The sequence below is a fragment of the Perca flavescens genome, chromosome 11 (genome assembly GCF_004354835.1).
Source record: "Perca flavescens isolate YP-PL-M2 chromosome 11, PFLA_1.0, whole genome shotgun sequence".
NCBI lineage: Eukaryota > Metazoa > Chordata > Actinopteri > Perciformes > Percidae > Perca > Perca flavescens.
The window spans coordinates 14,163,738-14,181,786 of NC_041341.1; the positions used below are offsets into that span (position 1 = coordinate 14,163,738).

The window sequence follows — 18,049 nt, forward strand, 5'->3', positions numbered from 1 at the left end:
ACTAGGGCTAGACCCAAATATTCGACTATTCGGATATTCATTTGTTGGGTATGTATTCGTATTTTTTATTTTTTTTTCTTCTCAATACTGTAGAATAACAGAACCCATAAAAATGAATAACTTATTAAACCGAAAGACCTGTGTCGGAGCACAGGGTTTCCATTTCCGCTCAGTGCAAGAGTCGACTCAGCAGTCCGCTAACTTGTTCTCATTATCGATATTAGCTGCTCAGTTTCAAAAATGTGTAGGGCTAAAAAGAGTTGAAGCTGAAATTCAGTGTGGTATTCTGTCAGGATAAAGCTATTAGCAGAAGTCCGCTAGGCTAATTCATACAGTGTACACACTGAATAACTTCAGCGCTATTCTGTCCATCTTAGCCGAAAATTAAGAAATGTCTGGCTGAGTCGAGTTATAACCTACCAGTCGGATGTGTATAAAGGTCTGACTGGTTATACCGTAGCAGCCTGGTTTTGTTTTAAGGCGATTTAATGACGGTAAATACAGTGAACGACTGCACTCTGGTGCGGCTAAGTCCTGAGTATGGTGCTCAATATTAACTAAATAGTTCCAAACCTTTTCCATTTAGCATTCCAGAAAACTACAACATTTACGCACTTAAGGCATGATGTGTTAAAGTGCTCAGGTTTACAAAGTGAAAAAGCCCAAAGGGACTTACCATCTCCAACAGAAAATGCTGTTGACAAACTGCTCCAAAACGGCTCTATTGTAGTCCAGCCTTTACTTCCATGACAAACATGCGTCACTTTGTAACATAGGTTATAATGCTCACCTAGCTGCTAGCGTGGTACGCCCTCATACTCTGCTTCTTAATGGCTAGTTGTCCTTACCTAGCTACTGCGATCGTGCAACTCCCAACAAAGATGGAACAAAAGTGAGATGCCTCACTCTGTAGCTAAAACAAAGAGCTCAACACAGGGTGAAAAGCTGTTTTTTGAAAATTAAACTGTGTGAACCTATTCTGGTACACCCTCTAAATACAATTATGAACCTGAAAATTAGCATAATATGAGCACTTTAGGTTGTATCGCAATTACTCAAATAACAGTGCAGTATTGTTGTATTCTGAAAACAAGGGTCTGTTAAAGGCTGTATCCATGTTTGCCTGTTTAGTTCCAACTAAAATACACCAACACTGAAAATTAAATATGAGCATACTCAGACTATATAAGGAAAGTAACACTTAACATTATTTTTGTAATGTAGCATTAGGTAAATACTGAACTATAGAAAAACAACAAACATTTGCTGGCTTAGCTTGCTTTGTTTCGGGTTATTAGAAATATACTACATGAGTGAATCTTTTGGTTCCGTCACGTTATAGACAAACAATTATTCATGAGAATAATACTAAAAATATTGTTGGTTGCAGTGTACCTGTGCCGCCCAGATGTTGTCCAGATCCTGCATTGTAAGAGCTTTTTCTTTGATAACAAAGCGAAGGATCTTCTCCAGTTTCTCTACGTACTGCGGCTGGTGCAAACTGTCCCTCAGCACAATGGACAGGATGTGGTTCTGCTGGATCCACTCCTGTCGTAGGACAAGAAGACACAAAGTGAATCGGATTTTAGATAGAGAAATATTTGATGCACAGTATCAAAGTCAAGAGCTGAGCCTACCGCCATGCGCTCTGCAGTCAGCCACTCCTCCTCTTCAGGGTTATGCCGATGAGTGTAGTAGGACACACTGGAGATCACCTTGTTAACTTCATTTAGTGCATTCATTTTGCCATTAAAAGAAGAAATTTGCAATAACCTGGTGATAAGAATTGAGAATGTATTTAACATTAAATTATATTGCACTCAAATTTGAAAGAAAATGCTTACTCTGGTGATAAAAACTGACAAAGACATGATCTTTTAAAACTCACCTAAGAATCATTTTTAATCTAAAAATCTCTAAATTCTTCACGGTCTCCTCCTGCCCTGGTACACGAGAAGCCAGATTCTTCAGAGACTTGATTATCATGGACAGTGCGTCGTTTTTGGCTTCATTCTTGGCCTCTTTCTTTAGCTCCTCATCTGTAAGATTCTCTAGAAACTGGGGAACCATTTCGATGACTGGAAGGAAGTACTTCTTTACCGTGTGCAATGTGAGGAACTCGTAACACTGGCCAAAAGGCCTGTAACGCAGAGAACACAAAATCAGCTCACACAAACTTGTAAGAACATTAGAGCAGATAAAATGTTAAGAAAAGCCCATCGACATGATGTAGCCTCACTTGATAAGTGCAGCGATGATCTGGACGTTCAGTGCTTGGCCGCTCATGAAGCGATCGTGCAACATTTGAAACCCGTTTAACGTGCCAAATTTGTTTATTAAGTCCACCAACCAGCCCTGTGGATTATAAAAATAGAGAGAAAAACACATTGCAACACAAGTTGCCTTTAATCTGTTGACTGAGGGATGGTTTCACAAATTGTGTTAAAGAGATTTCAGGTTGGGTTTATAACAGACATTTACTCAACAAAATGAACTAATTTCCCGATTTTTCCCTACAGCTAAGTTCACATTTACATGTTTGGAAAACAATATTTTCATGCATTATCTTCTTCTCGAGTCTCATTTGAGAAAGAGATCCAAGGCATCGAGGAAGAGACACCGTATTATAGGGGGACTGGGAGAGACAGAACAGCTTTACCCAACAAGAAATTTGATTGCTGCTTTTTAGCCACTAAACAATAAGCTAAAAAAATAAAAAAATCTGACTTAATAGTTGCACAGTGGAGCCCTAAGTAGTCCTGGGCCCCCTGCCAACAGAGGCAGACAGGCAAGCAGCGCTTCAGTACTGTTCACTGCCCCCGTGCCCACGCTGTATTCATCACATTTTACTGTAAAATTACTATTCTCTGGTGTATCCACCTTCTCTTTATTACAATCTTCTTTCTGACACAAGGACTAAGTGTCTTCTAGACAGTGAGTTCCATATTTTTCATTATCAGGCTACTCCAGAGAGGAATTATCTTCGTTTCCTAAGGGCCCTTAGGGTAAGGTTAGGGGGGGTGGGCTGACTGTTCTCTGGAGGAAGAAAGCGGCCTGTTTTCTGCATAATTTTATACATTTATCATGTAAAAGAATTAAAAGTGTAATAAAAAGTAATATCAAGCACAATCTAAAACTGTGGTGTAGGGCCAAAGGGTCAATTTTAAGAAAAGTTCAAACCTGGCCATTTAAAAGAATAAAGATGAAAGTCTATAATGAGCCTCATAATTTATATTTAAAAAAAAAAAAAAAAAAAAAAAAAAAAAAATGTTTTTTTTTTTGGCTAACTGCTGCAGTGGTGATTCACCTTAGGAGAGCGTGGGTCTGGTGGTCGGGCAAAGAGCTCATCGTCAGCCAGCTGTGCTCCAGCGGGGACAGTCTCAGAGGGCCGTGTGCCGTTGTAAATGTGGAACTTGCAGTGAGGGTTGGTGGCCATGGCCAGCAGCTCCAGTAGAGGGAACCAGTCCTGAGAGAGCTTGGCCACACACAGCTCCACCAACCGGTGTGTGTTATTGATGATACACCTCTGTGAAACAAGGTTTGTGGATAGGAAGAAAAAAAAGTGACATAGCAACAATTAGACTACAAAAGACAGGGTAAAGAAGCAAGGGCGGGTGAGGAAGAGAATTTCAAGTCTAACAGGAAAATGTCCTTTTCTGCTGCCATCCACTTCTGGTTTAGTAACAATACTCAGTTGACCTGACCTTCCACACATAGGCTTTGCTTGGGCTGTCGAATTATATTTTGACTTATTACAACAAAAATGTTCATAAATACAGTAGGACATCATCTAATTTGAACTGAATCCCAATACCCATTCCACAACAATGTACATATTGTCACCTGCTCATCTTGCCAAACAAACAGAATTGCAGAACCATTATTTCTTGATGTGATTAGAAAAAAGTGAACTACATTAAGTCAATTCCAACCACAACAGCTGTGGACTGGTGACTGCAATATCACCAAAATTATGCACTATGTAAAATATATGAGTTAGCAAGAAAATGTTAGCACAATAGCCTAACTCAGCTAATGTCTGAATCTTCTCTCTTATTGTAAGCTTTTATTTCCTGGATCTACTCTTCTGCAGCCATTAAAGTTGATTTCAGAGGCCCAGTATGCTAAAACAGTTTAAGAAAGGGTGGAAGCTCTGCTGAAAGTATGTTACCACAATATATCTTTCCTTATAATACAATAAAAGATATTTGGCACAGTATAATACATTTATATTTAATTTTTTTTTGCACAAATAAAGCGGTCAGTCATATGTCATGACCTGAAACAAACACGTTAGGGCTTTACCCAAAAATAACAAGGTTAAACTGATTCAACAGTGTGGGTCTACGCTTCAAACTCTTATGTGCTATCAGTTTGTGTTCTTGTTTATAAAAATCGAATGTTATAACAGATACCTTAACAGTATTACAATGTACCTGGAAATATGAGAAATATTATATTATTCGGGGCTTCTGCCCAGTCCCAGTTTCCCTGTAGTTAAGCGAGCATTAATAGGAGAGCTGCTACAGACTTGACGAAAATGGACTACCTGCCAAGTCCAATGTTTTACTCACATTTTGGTGCAATTACTGGAATTTCACATTATTAACATTTAAGTTAAAACTTCAGATTTCCCCATAAACAAATAAAAAGTGTGCCTGCTAATTATACCATTAATACAATGACAATTCACTGCCCCTTCTGCATGGCTCCTGATTGGTTCACAGATCTGAAGGAGCCAGATAGCAGTAATCATGAGAATGATGAAGCTTTCAGAGATCATTAAAGTCAAGTAATTTACAAGAATCTGGTTTCACCGTAAACATTTTTGAGTGTAATGAGAATAATCGGAGCAGCTGTGGATCATAAAAAGTAAGTGTTTAACGGTATAAAATAAGGTTTTATATATATATATTTTTTTTTTTTAAACTGTAGTCAACATTATTTCAGGGTAGGAGGAGAAAAAGTTGTTTTTGCTCTTTTACATCCTTGTTTGTCTCACTAGTTTATCATGAAAAGGTTCCAGAGATCAATCTCCTTAATAGAACACAACAGCCAGCAACAGCTACTTCTAACAAAAAGACCATTGAATTGCTGCGGTCCTTGCCTCTTTTACTCAGCTGTAAGAAAACCAAAAGGAAATCTCAATTTATAGGCAGGTCTGAACAATGCATGCATCCAATGAGATAAGTGAAAGGATGTCAAAGAATAAATAAAGCTAGGGTGACTATGCTGCTGAGTCATGCCACCTGACAATAATATAGATTGTTGTCAACCTTTTATAACACATTTGATCCCTCCTATTTAAACCAGTACAAAGTAGTCATTTTCAGTAAGAAACAGTCTGTTAATATTAATGGACAAAGCATCCGGTTTGGCGAAGTACTGCAAATGCGGAAGTGCCTAACACCTGCATTATATCTGAATTCCAGCAGGGGGCGACACATGCGGTTGCAAAAGGAGGTCGGTTTCTGTAGAAGTCTATGAGAAAGTGACCCACTTCTCACTTGATTTATTACCTCAGTAAACATTTTCATGAAGAGTTTATGGTCTCAATCACTAGTTTTAGTCTTCTGCAACACAGAATGTAAATTTTTTTTATTATGGTCTCGTTGATTTTAAAATCGGCGATAAAGCAGGGGGTGTTTTAGGACGGGGATACGATGGGATTGCCAGTGAAAGTGGGTAACATAACAGAGTTTAAGCAGCTCCTCCCTCACTCCTCCCTCTCGTCTAAAATCGTCACATCCGCAACCAGGATGGCTGCGCCCGCAACAGTAAACTCAACGACTCATAGCAGATCTCCACAAACCAATGGGTGACGTCACACATGCGCTGTCCATTAATATACAGTCTATGGTAAGAACTGAAGGCGCGTCAAATTCCAAAGATGGTTATCCTTTATGAATAAATAACTAAATACTTCATTTTTCTCATACCGTCCCTGGGGTTGGATATTTCTTTTCTTTTTTTCCAATAGAATTGCTAAAACGATACATTTAAAAATGGTGCCAGTGCCTAATAGGTGCCTGAACCAATACTTTAAATAAAATAAATTAAAAAAGAGCACAAAACAACTTTCCGTGACATTAAAGAATGGCTTGTTTATTGCTAAGGCCATATGGTCAAATTTAAATGATTTATTTAAAATGTCATAACAGGAATGTGATCCGAAACTAGGGAGAAATTACACTTAAACATTTACCAAGATTACTGGTTTCCATGATGTTAGAATGTAGCTATATGTAGCAGTCAATGTAATGTAATAAGACTGTAGTAGTGTGCCTAAAGCAGATGACCGTAGAAATCTAAGTGTGGAAAAAAAGGTTAAAATCAGAGCGGGGAGTGGGAAATGTGGAAAATCGGTGCCGCTGGCTGAAAGGGATTTATTTTTATTTGTATCGTTTACCTCATTATTTGAAGGTTATAATAGGATAGTATTATATGAATACGAACATCCGACATTGTAGATATGACAAAACATACAGAAAAGCATAATAGGTCTCCTTTGACATAAATTTTTTGGCTTTAAGAAGCTATTTTTCGAAGTACCAAAATACATACAACAATAAAAACTCACATGAATCTCAAACTTCCAGCCACTGACCGCCTCGTCTGTCAGGATCTTTGTGAAGGAGATGGTCAGACCATCTCGGAAAAACCTCTGACATGCCTCACACTTTACATCCAGTCCTGCAAGGAAATACATCCCATTTAATACCACACAATTCATATAAAATCTGCTACAAAAGGGAAATGAAAAAACACTAATGAACATGAAGAGCATGAAGGAGGTTACAAAGCCAAATGTAGATTCTCTGCAAATATCGGATAATTATATTTAATTATCGTTAATATATTTTTAAAGTAACATTTTATCTGATGATCATAAATGACCTGTAAGACCAAACGAGACTAACCGTGTAAAGAACGCTATTTTCGCATTTTTTTTTATGAATGCCTTTGCCTGGGTCAGATTTTTTTCCCCCGTAATTGTATTTTAATTTTACAAGTTTTCTGTTGTAGTTATGGCTAATATTTGGGCAGGACCATCACAGAAAAGAAGGAAATTAAATAAAGAACAACTAAAAACTAAAAAGGGAAAGTGAAAACCCGATTTGGTCAGGCTTTCAACAGGAGACAATTACTAGATTGTAAATGATTCAAAACCGTACCCGAATTGGCCCTCCGGTATGCAATATGTCCATTTCATTCATAAAATAACTTTACAATGCACAATGTGGTTGTACATCAGTAACCTACATTAAATTAAGTCCCCCTTCCATTTAGCCCCAGTCCGTGTTTGTGTTGGCCTACTATTTTCTTTTCCCTTGTTCCCCTATACTTGTGTAAAGCGTCCTCAGGTTTCATATAATGCGCTTTATTAATCAAAGTTATCGATCGTTCTCTGGGACATATTTTCATGCTAATCGAATGTGTCTTTAGCTTTAAACAAGCTACCGCAAACGGGTGGTTAGCTGCTAACGCTACCTTTCGGGGCAAATGGTAAATCACTATTTTAGATCACTAACTAGGCTCAAAATAGCACCACACTTCCACGGTAGCATAATGAGTGTCCCTACATGTAAACCGAAGCATTGAGAACTTTGTAAGTGTACAGACAGTTTATTTATAAAGCCTTGTTAGGGATATAAAATAGCGATTTACCATCTGCCCCAAAAGGTAGCATTAGCAGCTAACGGTAGCTTGTTTAAAGCTAGAGACACATTTGATTAGCATGAAAACATGTCCCAGAGAACGTTTGACTCGGTACACACGTTATTAACCCCTAGTTTCATTTTGCGCCGTAATCGCCCTTAACTACAGCTGGTGTGGATAAAAACACTACCATTTTTGTCCAAAGCAGCCGCTGGAATCAACACAAACTTTAAAAAGGTACTCTAAGCGATGTCACGTGTTTTTTAGGCTACAAAATCTTTTGTGAAATACAGCATACAGCAGACATCTCCTCACTATCCGCGAGCTCCCTGTCCCCTATACACACTGTAAAAAAACGCGATCTCTGTAGACAGCCTAGGGTCCACACACGTCCACCATATCGGCTATTTGTCGGCTTCTTGAGCCGTGTATTGCCAATGCGCACATCTGTTTGAATTATGTTTTTATAAGTTTTATTTGCTCTCACGATCGCTTACCACTGCCAGGGTTGCAACTGCAATAATAGGCTAAAGCAACGACAGTTTACGGAAATCACAAGTGTAATTATGTACAGATCTTGGTCCTGACTGATGGGGAAGTGATATTGATAAGAGTAGCCTAATTTACGCATCTACAGTGTTAATTAGGCTACAAATTTCGGGGGTGTTAGTGCGCTGAAGCACAGAAGGGAGGGGACAGGATGAGGAGGAGGGAGGAGCGAGTTAGTCTTCGTTTTGTTTGAAAATACTTTGAACGTCAACAAGAAGTAACGTACGTCACCCAACATCGCTTAGAGCACCTTTAAGACTAAATATAAGACAAGACTTTTGACATAATTTGGAAAGTTTTTAACAAACAGGGGCTATAGCAGCGATTCTACGGTGTTTTTTAAAATTGGGGCTACTTTTTGAGCCCTGTTCAGACAACACAACAAGATGGATTTCTGGAATTTGATTTCAGTCACACAACAAAACATATATTGATGAGATATTTTTGATTATTGAGTTGATCAGCCTGGATGTAATAGGCAGAGTAGGACTGCAATTCTGGCACTGACTTGAGGTAGGTAGTTGTACATACATAACTAGTGCAGATAAAGGTGAAGGTCATGTATATTTGGTTCAGTACAGAGAGAAGAATCAGGAGGAAGAAGGCTTGATTTAGTGGTGAAACGTCAAGCTTCTCAAAAGTTTTGCAACGTGCTGCTTTATTTAATTGTAACTTAAAAATCGTTGGGCTTTGGACTGTTGGTTGGGCAAAACGAGCACAGAAGATTTCATAATGAAAATAATGACAGAAATTAAATCACACAAACTATATTTATAATCCATTAATCACAACAAATTAAGCATAACGGGTTTATTTTTTTTGGTTACAGTTTCTAAAATGTGAATATGTATTGCTTTTCTCCGTTTTATCTAATTGGAAATTAAATATTCTTGTTTAATATGTTACACTATTTTAGATCAAAGTAACAAAAAATACAATTTGAAAAAGACACATTGTGCTCTGGTAGTGGGCTGATACTAGACTTAATCTGCACTGCATGATCAGCGTTTACATTGCTTGACTGTGGGATGTGAACATCACAAAGCATTTCTATAGACATAAAAGAACATTCTGTATATTCCTACCTTTTTTACTCAGGTCAATAGCAGCTTCCAAGAGGACTTCTAACTCTCCTTTTGGCAAAACTGGAACGACCCAACGAGGCCTGGGAGAAAAAAAAAAAATGTGAATCAACAGAAAAACCATGTGTGTGTAAGAAGCATGGTATATCTACATGTACCCCAAAGAGCTCAATTTCCCTTGCTGTTAAGTGTGATTGTTGTGATATTTATCAGACTGAGTGTTAAGCAAATGTAATAATCAAACTATAAAGCAAGGAATTTATGTCTGTCTTTCCGTTTGTCACATATCCCAAGAACAGTTCATCTGAACTACTTCACACTTAGCAGGTGTATTGCTGGGGACCCATTACTCCAACTCTGAGCGAACTCCAGGCGAACTCTCTGCTCCTCACCACGGGGCTTCTCAGGTGCTGCGAGCAAATCACTCCGCCCAAGTAGCAGTGCTTTGCCTTCTGAGAATTAGTTCCCAGTATGTATACGGTTAGAAGATGGCTGTGTCTCATGTGACCTTATTTGTACATGCTGTGACAAATGTGTACAAATCACAACACGTAAATAGGAAAATGTTGTTGTTATTTTGTATAGATGGAGCCAGTTATCTCTAGCATCTGTGCTAAGCGAGGCTAGCGGTGGGTGCGTCAGACAGAGTTACAACACGCACGGAGATGAGAAGGGTACGTATGGACTTACCTAACTCTGGGGGATACGGTGAATAAGCTAAAGTCCCAATAAGTCGGTGTGTTCCTTTAAAGATGCAGTAAGCGATACTGCTCAAAGATTGTTGATATTTGAACTCAACTGCCAAACAAATACAACCCTCCCTTCAGAAGCTCCACCCCCCAGATTCACAGACCAATTACTAATGGCAGGCCTGCACATTCACATGCTGCCGCCCCCCTCCCCCCTCCCCTCCACCATGAATTGACACCGCCTGTTGCTGATTGGCTGGAAAAGTGTTTTGTGCTCATGAACTTCTGTTTGTTCTGCATTTACACAGCCAGGGCTGTGTATTAACACCGGATTTTTTTCAGCGCACACAGTAAATAGAGAGCTAGGTGACCAGGAGGAGATTTTTACTGAATATGACGAAAAGTGTATTGGATTAACATCGCTCACTATACATTTTCACTTTTTGCATGCTCAAAAGAACACTAACAAAGACGTCACGCACAGCACGCGGTCGTACAAAAGTCAACATGTAGGCCGCTGAAGTCAGCCGCTGCGTCCAAAATGCAATAAATACCCAATATGTGTATTATCGTTCAACATACTTCTGTGTGAATAAACAGCAGTTCCCTTTTGCTACTGGATATACTACATTACCAACAAATTCTTTTTTCACTTCCCTGGAGTCAACGACCATGAGCGGATAGCCGCTCAATTGTGTAACTTATGGTGCGTTCTTTTTGTCTTGTAATCGCGACTAGTAGCTTGAGTGTGACGTCACATCCATGAAAAACGAATAACCGCAGGTTGTTGTGTTCTTTTTGTCACACAATACTACGAGTCGGAGAAAAGATGGATTTTTGTAACATTTTTAGTAACATTTAGGATTCTATTCACCCAGTTATTGACATATTACACACATATTTCACAGTTTGATACATGAAAATTACGTTTTGATTAACGTTAAGCTACTGCTCTGCTTTCTGCTCAAGACTCTGCTTAAAGCCATTGTTGTCATATAGCAACCGAGCGTCTCTAGCCAATTTCAGCTGCACAAGCTACAAAATAACTAATCAGGCGGTATTTAACTCCTAATAAGACTGTAGCGACATGCCTATATGTAGCAGTATACAGTGATATGTGTACGACTTCTTCATTTGGTTACAACAAAGACAAAATTGCTTAAAATTGTAGAAAACCACAATGTTTACTACGTGTGATTCACGACGTAGCCATCTTTGAAAGTGAACTCGGGGTCCTCTGAGTTCAGACAACTTGACGAGTTGTATATACGACCTCGGTGGCGTTCTTTTTGCAACTTCCGGTTCGTAACTCCGGAAAACAACTCGTAAATCGACTTCGGTGGACAAAAAGAACGCACCATTATACCACTAACAACATAACACATAAAATAAAAGGAGCGTACCAAGACAATGAAAAGACACGAGCAGACGCAGGTTGATGGTGCAATGAATTGAGCGTGATTTGAAAATGTTTTACCTATAGAGTCAAAAATGTGAATTACAAACTGTACTGACTGAATTTTGTAAAAATACAGAGTGGGAAGGAAAAAAATAAGGTCTGGCATAAAATAAGTGCCTGGTAAGTTTTTAAATTGTTGAGAGTCATAGTTGCCAGTCAACACACAAACCTGTGGGTATTGCAAAGTATCTACTGCTACTGATCATATAATTGGTGTATTGTCTGTTTGTCATGATTAAATACAGACAGTAATTTTAGGAAGTGCCACTTTACAAGCAAACTCACTTAAAAGACACCCTGGAGCATTTTTGACCACTTATAGCACTGAGCAATATTTCTATGCACTTGTGTATCTTGTGTGCTGAATTAAGGGTGGCTGAGGATGCAGCCTCTGTGTAAGCATGTGAGTAAATACCTGTTGATCATATCATCCAGCTTGGCTAGGTCAGTGTGAGGGAAGGCAGGCTCCTCCTCTTCCAGCTGAGGGGGGCCATCCCCCTGGCCCTGCTCATCTGGTGGGCTTACTGGAGAGTTCTCATTAGATGAGTTCGGGGATGATGTCTAGAAAAACCACAGACAATCAAAATCATACAATGAAGAATTGATGTAAAGAATTTTATGTTTGGCTTACGGGTGAAGATACGCAACAGCCATGTTGTTGTTCATCCTCTGAGGTTTTAATTGCTGTTGACTTGTGTTATTTGATAGTATGACGGTATGGTGAGATAGGGGGTGATGACAGGTTCCTGGCTGGATGTCGTGGTAACATGGCATGTGTATTAAACAATTAAACCACCAGAAGGCCTCGAGGCGATCCGTTTTGATTTTGTGTCCATTAACATATGGATGATGAAACACGACTTTGGCCATAAATAAAAAACAAACAAAAAAACAACAGCATTATTTTGGAGGTGTGAAGAAATGCTGAAATAGTGGCAAAGCACCCATTTTTCAAGATATAGCTTTGTCTGTTAGCTCACGGTCATCGGGGTTTCCGCTATATAGCCTACATTTAGCGGCGGCGCACCGCCGCTCCTTCAGCTGTTTATGAAAGACACAGAGTCAAAATTACACAACTCTGCAGAGCCGTCTGCTCTACTGAACTCAAGTAAACAGTCATCCGCTCTCTTCCCTTTAAGCGTGAGCAACTGGAACAGTGACAGGACGCCATCACTAGCGAAGTCATGGCAACCAAATAAACAACAGCGCAATTAGAGCAGTTTTTCCGGCAAACGGAAAGACGATGACAAAAGCCTCGACATGAAAACCGCACTCACCCGGGTTCCGTGAAATATGACAGTTACATAAATAGCGTTATGGACACTGAATTTGATGAATTTACTGTTTATCAGACCCCAGATGAGATAAGAAGCTAAAAACATTGTAAATGTTCCCTCAGCATTTTGTTTTGTTGCTAAACTGTGTGTAAAATGAGGGAAGATGTTAAATCGCCTGTTTTAGATAACTGTATCCTAGGGTACCATCTATTTGCTGGATCTTTTGGAGGCAAAGGTAGCTAACGTTACCAAATAAGCCCACTAACAGCGACGTTATTGTTCATATTGTGGCACAATGTTTAATAATGACAGTACAAGTGTCATAGTGAGTGAAAATATGATATGCCCATTGCTAAATGGGTTATGTATCTGGAATTGTTAATTAGCTGTGTGCGATATCTGTAAAGCTGATGACTCACAGCAGTAACATTAGGCTAAAAAAGGTTTTATTCGGATCCAAAAACGCTCTGTGAGAAAGAACAGAGAACGGATACTTACATTATATCCTGGAATGTATCTGTAATGGTGTAGACACATACAGCCCACGGCCGACCATTGAAAGAAAACCCTGTCGATATGATCAGTCGCGTCCCCGAGGTCCAAAAAACTGCCTCGGGACACATCAAAAAGACGAGAGGAGACGAGACGTAATACGTCTCCGTAACAGCAAGCGGCGCTAATCTGTAATGTTGCCCAAGAAATGAAAACCGGCAGCTGATAACAGGTCACATGGGTTGGTTTTCTCCGGATATTCAGACCTGGATTGTCACGATCTCATATTGTACTAAAATAGTTCACTGAAACGTGTTTCTGAAAACATTTTAAGCGAGAAATAGGCCATGCAGTTGCTGAATCTGTCTTCATTTCAGCTCAACAAAAGGTCAGTTTAAAAGATTTTCATCAGATTTTGAGAGACTGTAGTCACCTCATTCCGCTCATCATTTCCGGGCGAGTCCCGACGGCCCTGCCGCCGACCGAACATGTCAGGTCGGCCAAAATGAACGCCGACAGCCCCCCAGACGGACGACGACACGGGACACACCGAACCGATTTGAGTCACTGACCTCGCCAGACTGTCCCACGGCCGATAATCGGCCTGATGTGTCTCGGCCTTAAGACATATGATGCTTTTGAAAAACGATTACAAATAAAGCAAACTGTTTTAAAAAAAAAAAAGCTGATACCAATCCATCAAAAAAAAAAAATCTGTCTGCCTTACTACATCCCTAGAAGAAGGATTGTATTTTACTAATGGCTATGTTTTCCTGCATAAATGAATCAAAATCTAAGGCAAAACAACAAAACAGACTTTGGTTTAATATTTCTTTTAAAAGTGCAAAGGAACTGACTTTCTGACCTCCAAAGCAAAAGTGGAACTTTACTACCCGTTTCTATGGTGCCATATACCAATAGAAAGGCAAAGCCCATTTCTTGTATGGGGGTAGGGTTTCTATTGTTCTGGTCACCAAGTGTACATGTATGTAGGCATAAAGAAGCAGGTGTCTCTCCTGAAAGGCCTTTAAACAAGGCCATTCAACTCCCTACACTCATAGTATTTGGCATACAGAGCAATGTTCTTTTTATCCTTATCTACCCAGAGGAAACAAAAACTGGAGGGCTGACATGGTTGTGTTAGAAGTATAAACGTGTTAGTATGTGGGTCTATCTGTTTTTCGGTGCTGTCAAATAGAATTTTTTTGGAAAGAAGAGTGTTTGAGAAACAAAAGGCAACAATGTGCATCAATGAATGTGCACTTTAGCACCAATGTGACCATTTAGGCTACAGGATATAAGGAAAATATGCAATAACATTGTAGAATATCCAAATAACAATATTACTTGCGATAAATAAACAGATTTTACAATGTACTCAGTTATGCCTTTTTGCAGCTTTTAGTTTACTACTAAAATACAACAAATTGCTTGCTGAATTAAAAAAAACTGACATTGTTTTATTGAACAAATTTAACATTGAGTTGGACAGAAAACAGTGTCTTTCACGATGTGTCGCAGTCTTTTGCGATGCGTTTATCGCGCAAACGATTTATTTTGTAGCCCTAGTGACCAATCCCGTTTTCCTAATCGAACGAGTGTGTATGAACATCAGTGGTGGTGTGAGCAGATGTGTATGAAAATGTAAAAGAGGGATACAGATAGTTGAGGGAGATGCATACGGTAACTGAGAAATATGAAATGTGTGGGTGTGTGGTGAAGGCTCCTTCTGCTTGGCTGACCTACATAGGCAGCTTGCCTCTCACATCTCACTACAGCTCATCTCTAACCAACCCAGGCGCACGCGACACAGACACACAGACACACACACACGGCTCTGTTCATTGATGCCTCGCTTTTCACTCCCTTTCTCCCTCTTTTCCGCTCCCTCCTCCCCTCCCCATGGGCATCTGTGTGTGGTTTAGGTACGAGCAATATCGGTAAAAAAAAAAAACTGCTGAAGCAACAAAGTGGGATATCAAAAAACCAATCCATTCCTTCTCCCTTCCCAGGTTAACTTAAATAACTGCGCCTACCATTGGAAAGAAAGTGCAATGCATAGTCATTTAAAGTGCTCTTATTATGCTCATTTTCAGGTTCATACTTGTATTTAGAGGTTATATCAGAATAGGTTTAGATAGTTTAATTTTCAAAAAACACCATATTATTGTTGTACTACACATTGCTGCAGCTCCTCTTTTCACCCTGTGTGTTTAGCTCTCCGTTTTAGCTACAGAGTGAGGCATCTCACTTCTATTCCATCTTTGTTGGGAGTCGCACATGCGCAGTACCTACAGTAGGTCAGTACTACAAACCAGTCAGAAGCAGAGTATGAGGGCGTGCCACGCTAGCAAATAGGCAAGCATAACATGTACTACAAAGTGACGCATTTTCATCACGGAAGTAAAGGCTGGACTACAATAGAGCTGTTTGGAGCAGTTTGTGAACAGTGTTTTCTGTTGGAGATGGTAAGTCCCTCTAGGATGGACTTTGGGCTTTTTCACTTTGTAAAACTATTACATGCTCAAAAAAAGATATATAACAATAAAGGAAAGGGAAAAAGGATAATATGAGCACAAATAGAAAACAGAGTTGGATGAAACCAGTTGCTAGCCAGCCAAAAGGAGACATGAACAAAACATATTTAACATGTAGGACAAAATATGGTGAGTGTAGTGAAAGACATTAAGGAAAGGTCTATGTTGAGTATTAGTTAGAAGGATGATGACGCTCACCTGGTTCTGTGGCAGGGGGGGTTGGCTCTGAGCATCAGGTGCCTGGCCCTGGCCCTGACTGTCATTGCCCCCCACCGGAGAGCCACGCGTGGTGGCTGTCATGCTCGCCACAGGGCAGATCTTGGCAATCTTGGCCTCTTAGGGAGCGCTGGCCAGGAGGGAAATCACAGCCACCTCAGCTGTAGAGCAGAGGGAAGAGAGCCCGAACACACGAGAGAGGGACACAAGCACCTGGAGATCTGGATGTGCCGCTGAGACCATTGCATAACCTGCAATAGGAAAGAGGGTTAACGGTCAGAATTTTCAACAGGCTGGTTAAGTTACTTATAATGCATGAGCCAAATACACCAGGTGGGTATATTATTGTACTAAAATGACCATCTTCATCAACTTGTTCTTAATTGGGCTGTGCTTCGTAGTCAACTACTTTTTTCTTGCAAGCTTCGTCACAAAAGTTCTGTGCTCAGTGACCAACTAGATGAGTTATGAATTAGGATGCTCCAGCAAGGCTTTGGAGGGCTGATACAGATCACTGATTAAATTAGATTCAGAATATCCAGCACCAGTCATTAATGACTTATTCCTGACTCATATCTGAATTACACCTAACAATGTCAGCCACTGCATCATCTTTAGAGATGGTCCGATACCAGTATCGGCTCTGATACTGGTTAAAACACTGTTAACGGTAAGTACTGGAGTTTACGCGCCAATCTGATACCACGTAATAAAGCCTTAAAGAAAATCTACGTTAAAGTAGTTTATTTATGTTCTTTTTCCCGTTATAACTGACTGTCAAACTGGATAATAAAAGAAAGTTCTGTGGCATTCATTGTTTGTGTTTGTTCATTTTTCACCAAGAGTTTAACCTGAGCCAGACCGACAAAGATAGAAATAATATCACATCCATACAGGGATAGTAGTATAAAGTTGTTAAAACATAATAAAATATATGACACACTGGTATTGGATCGGTACTCTGTATCGGCCGATACACAAGTTCAGGTATCGGAATAAAAAAATGGTATCGGGCCATCTCCAATCATCTTAAATTTACAGTTCTAGATAAGTCTCCCACACCTGCATGCTTTTTCTAAATTACAACACAGGAGCTTCAAAGGTCAATTACAAACGGTAATTTTTACATTTCTTTCAGACACCAAATTTGCCAAGGAGGAGTCAAAACTGCAGTGGCCGGTTCGCTACCAGCCCATGTAGCCTCGTTATAATAATTATATAAAAAATAATAAACAGCTCAAAAATATTAATATCAAACTCAGCTACACTGTGAAAGTAATACTACAAAAGCCTAGTTTCATTTTAACTCTGAAACTCTGTTCCATCATGCTAACACTGGTCCCTCAACACTTGCTATGAACAAGCAAGCAGCCAGAGGATACAGCCTGCCTGAATCCATCTTAGGTCCTAACACAGTCAACAGCACCATCTCAAATGTGTGCACGGTCAGATATGAACATACAGCCTCAGGTGTGTATCGTGGCAATTGGGAAGCTGTGACGGATAGCGAAGGGAAAACACTATTTTACATACATTTTTACAGTTTTTTACAGCACAAACATTAAGTGGAGGTTTTGGGGGTTCTACCCCAGGAAATTTTGAGCGTCAAAGTAGGGCTGGGCAATATATCGATACTATATCGATATCGTAATATGAGACTAGATATCGTCTTAGATTTTGGATATCGTAATATGACATAAGTGTTGTCTTTTCCTGGTTTTAAAAGGCTGCATTACAGTAAAGTGATGTACTTTTCTAAACTTAAGACTGTTCTAGGTGTTCTATTATTTGCCTTTACCCACTTAGTCATTATATCCACATTACTGATGATTATTTATCTAAAATCTAAGTGTGAAGATATTTTGTTAAAGCATCAATTGCCAACCCTAGAATATCACCGCAATATCAATAAGAGGTATTTGGTCAAGAATATCGTGATATCTGATTTTCTCCTTATCCCCCAGCCCTACATCAAAGACATAATTTCCTGCATTCTGATACATTTTTAGGCACCAATTTATGGTAAAGACAAGGAAAACACAAAATTCTGGAGGCAGGTAACAATTCAAAATATAAAATACAAAAATAT

General features: G+C 39.5%; 1 protein-coding gene across 1 annotated transcript in view; it reads right to left on the minus strand.

Moving 5' to 3' along the window:
- usp9 (ubiquitin specific peptidase 9) overlaps window positions 1-18,049 on the minus strand; it is a 46,708-nt gene that overhangs the window by 24,613 nt on the left and 4,046 nt on the right. The window contains exons 2-10 of the mRNA XM_028590425.1: window positions 15,943-16,211; window positions 11,854-11,999; window positions 9,294-9,373; window positions 6,581-6,693; window positions 3,308-3,526; window positions 2,240-2,355; window positions 1,889-2,140; window positions 1,638-1,773; window positions 1,396-1,548 (exon numbers count right to left, since the gene is read on the minus strand). Of these exons, the coding sequence (XP_028446226.1) occupies window positions 1,396-1,548; window positions 1,638-1,773; window positions 1,889-2,140; window positions 2,240-2,355; window positions 3,308-3,526; window positions 6,581-6,693; window positions 9,294-9,373; window positions 11,854-11,999; window positions 15,943-16,044 (1,317 nt within the window). The 5' untranslated portion in view covers window positions 16,045-16,211. The remainder of the gene's footprint in view (window positions 1-1,395; window positions 1,549-1,637; window positions 1,774-1,888; window positions 2,141-2,239; window positions 2,356-3,307; window positions 3,527-6,580; window positions 6,694-9,293; window positions 9,374-11,853; window positions 12,000-15,942; window positions 16,212-18,049) is intronic.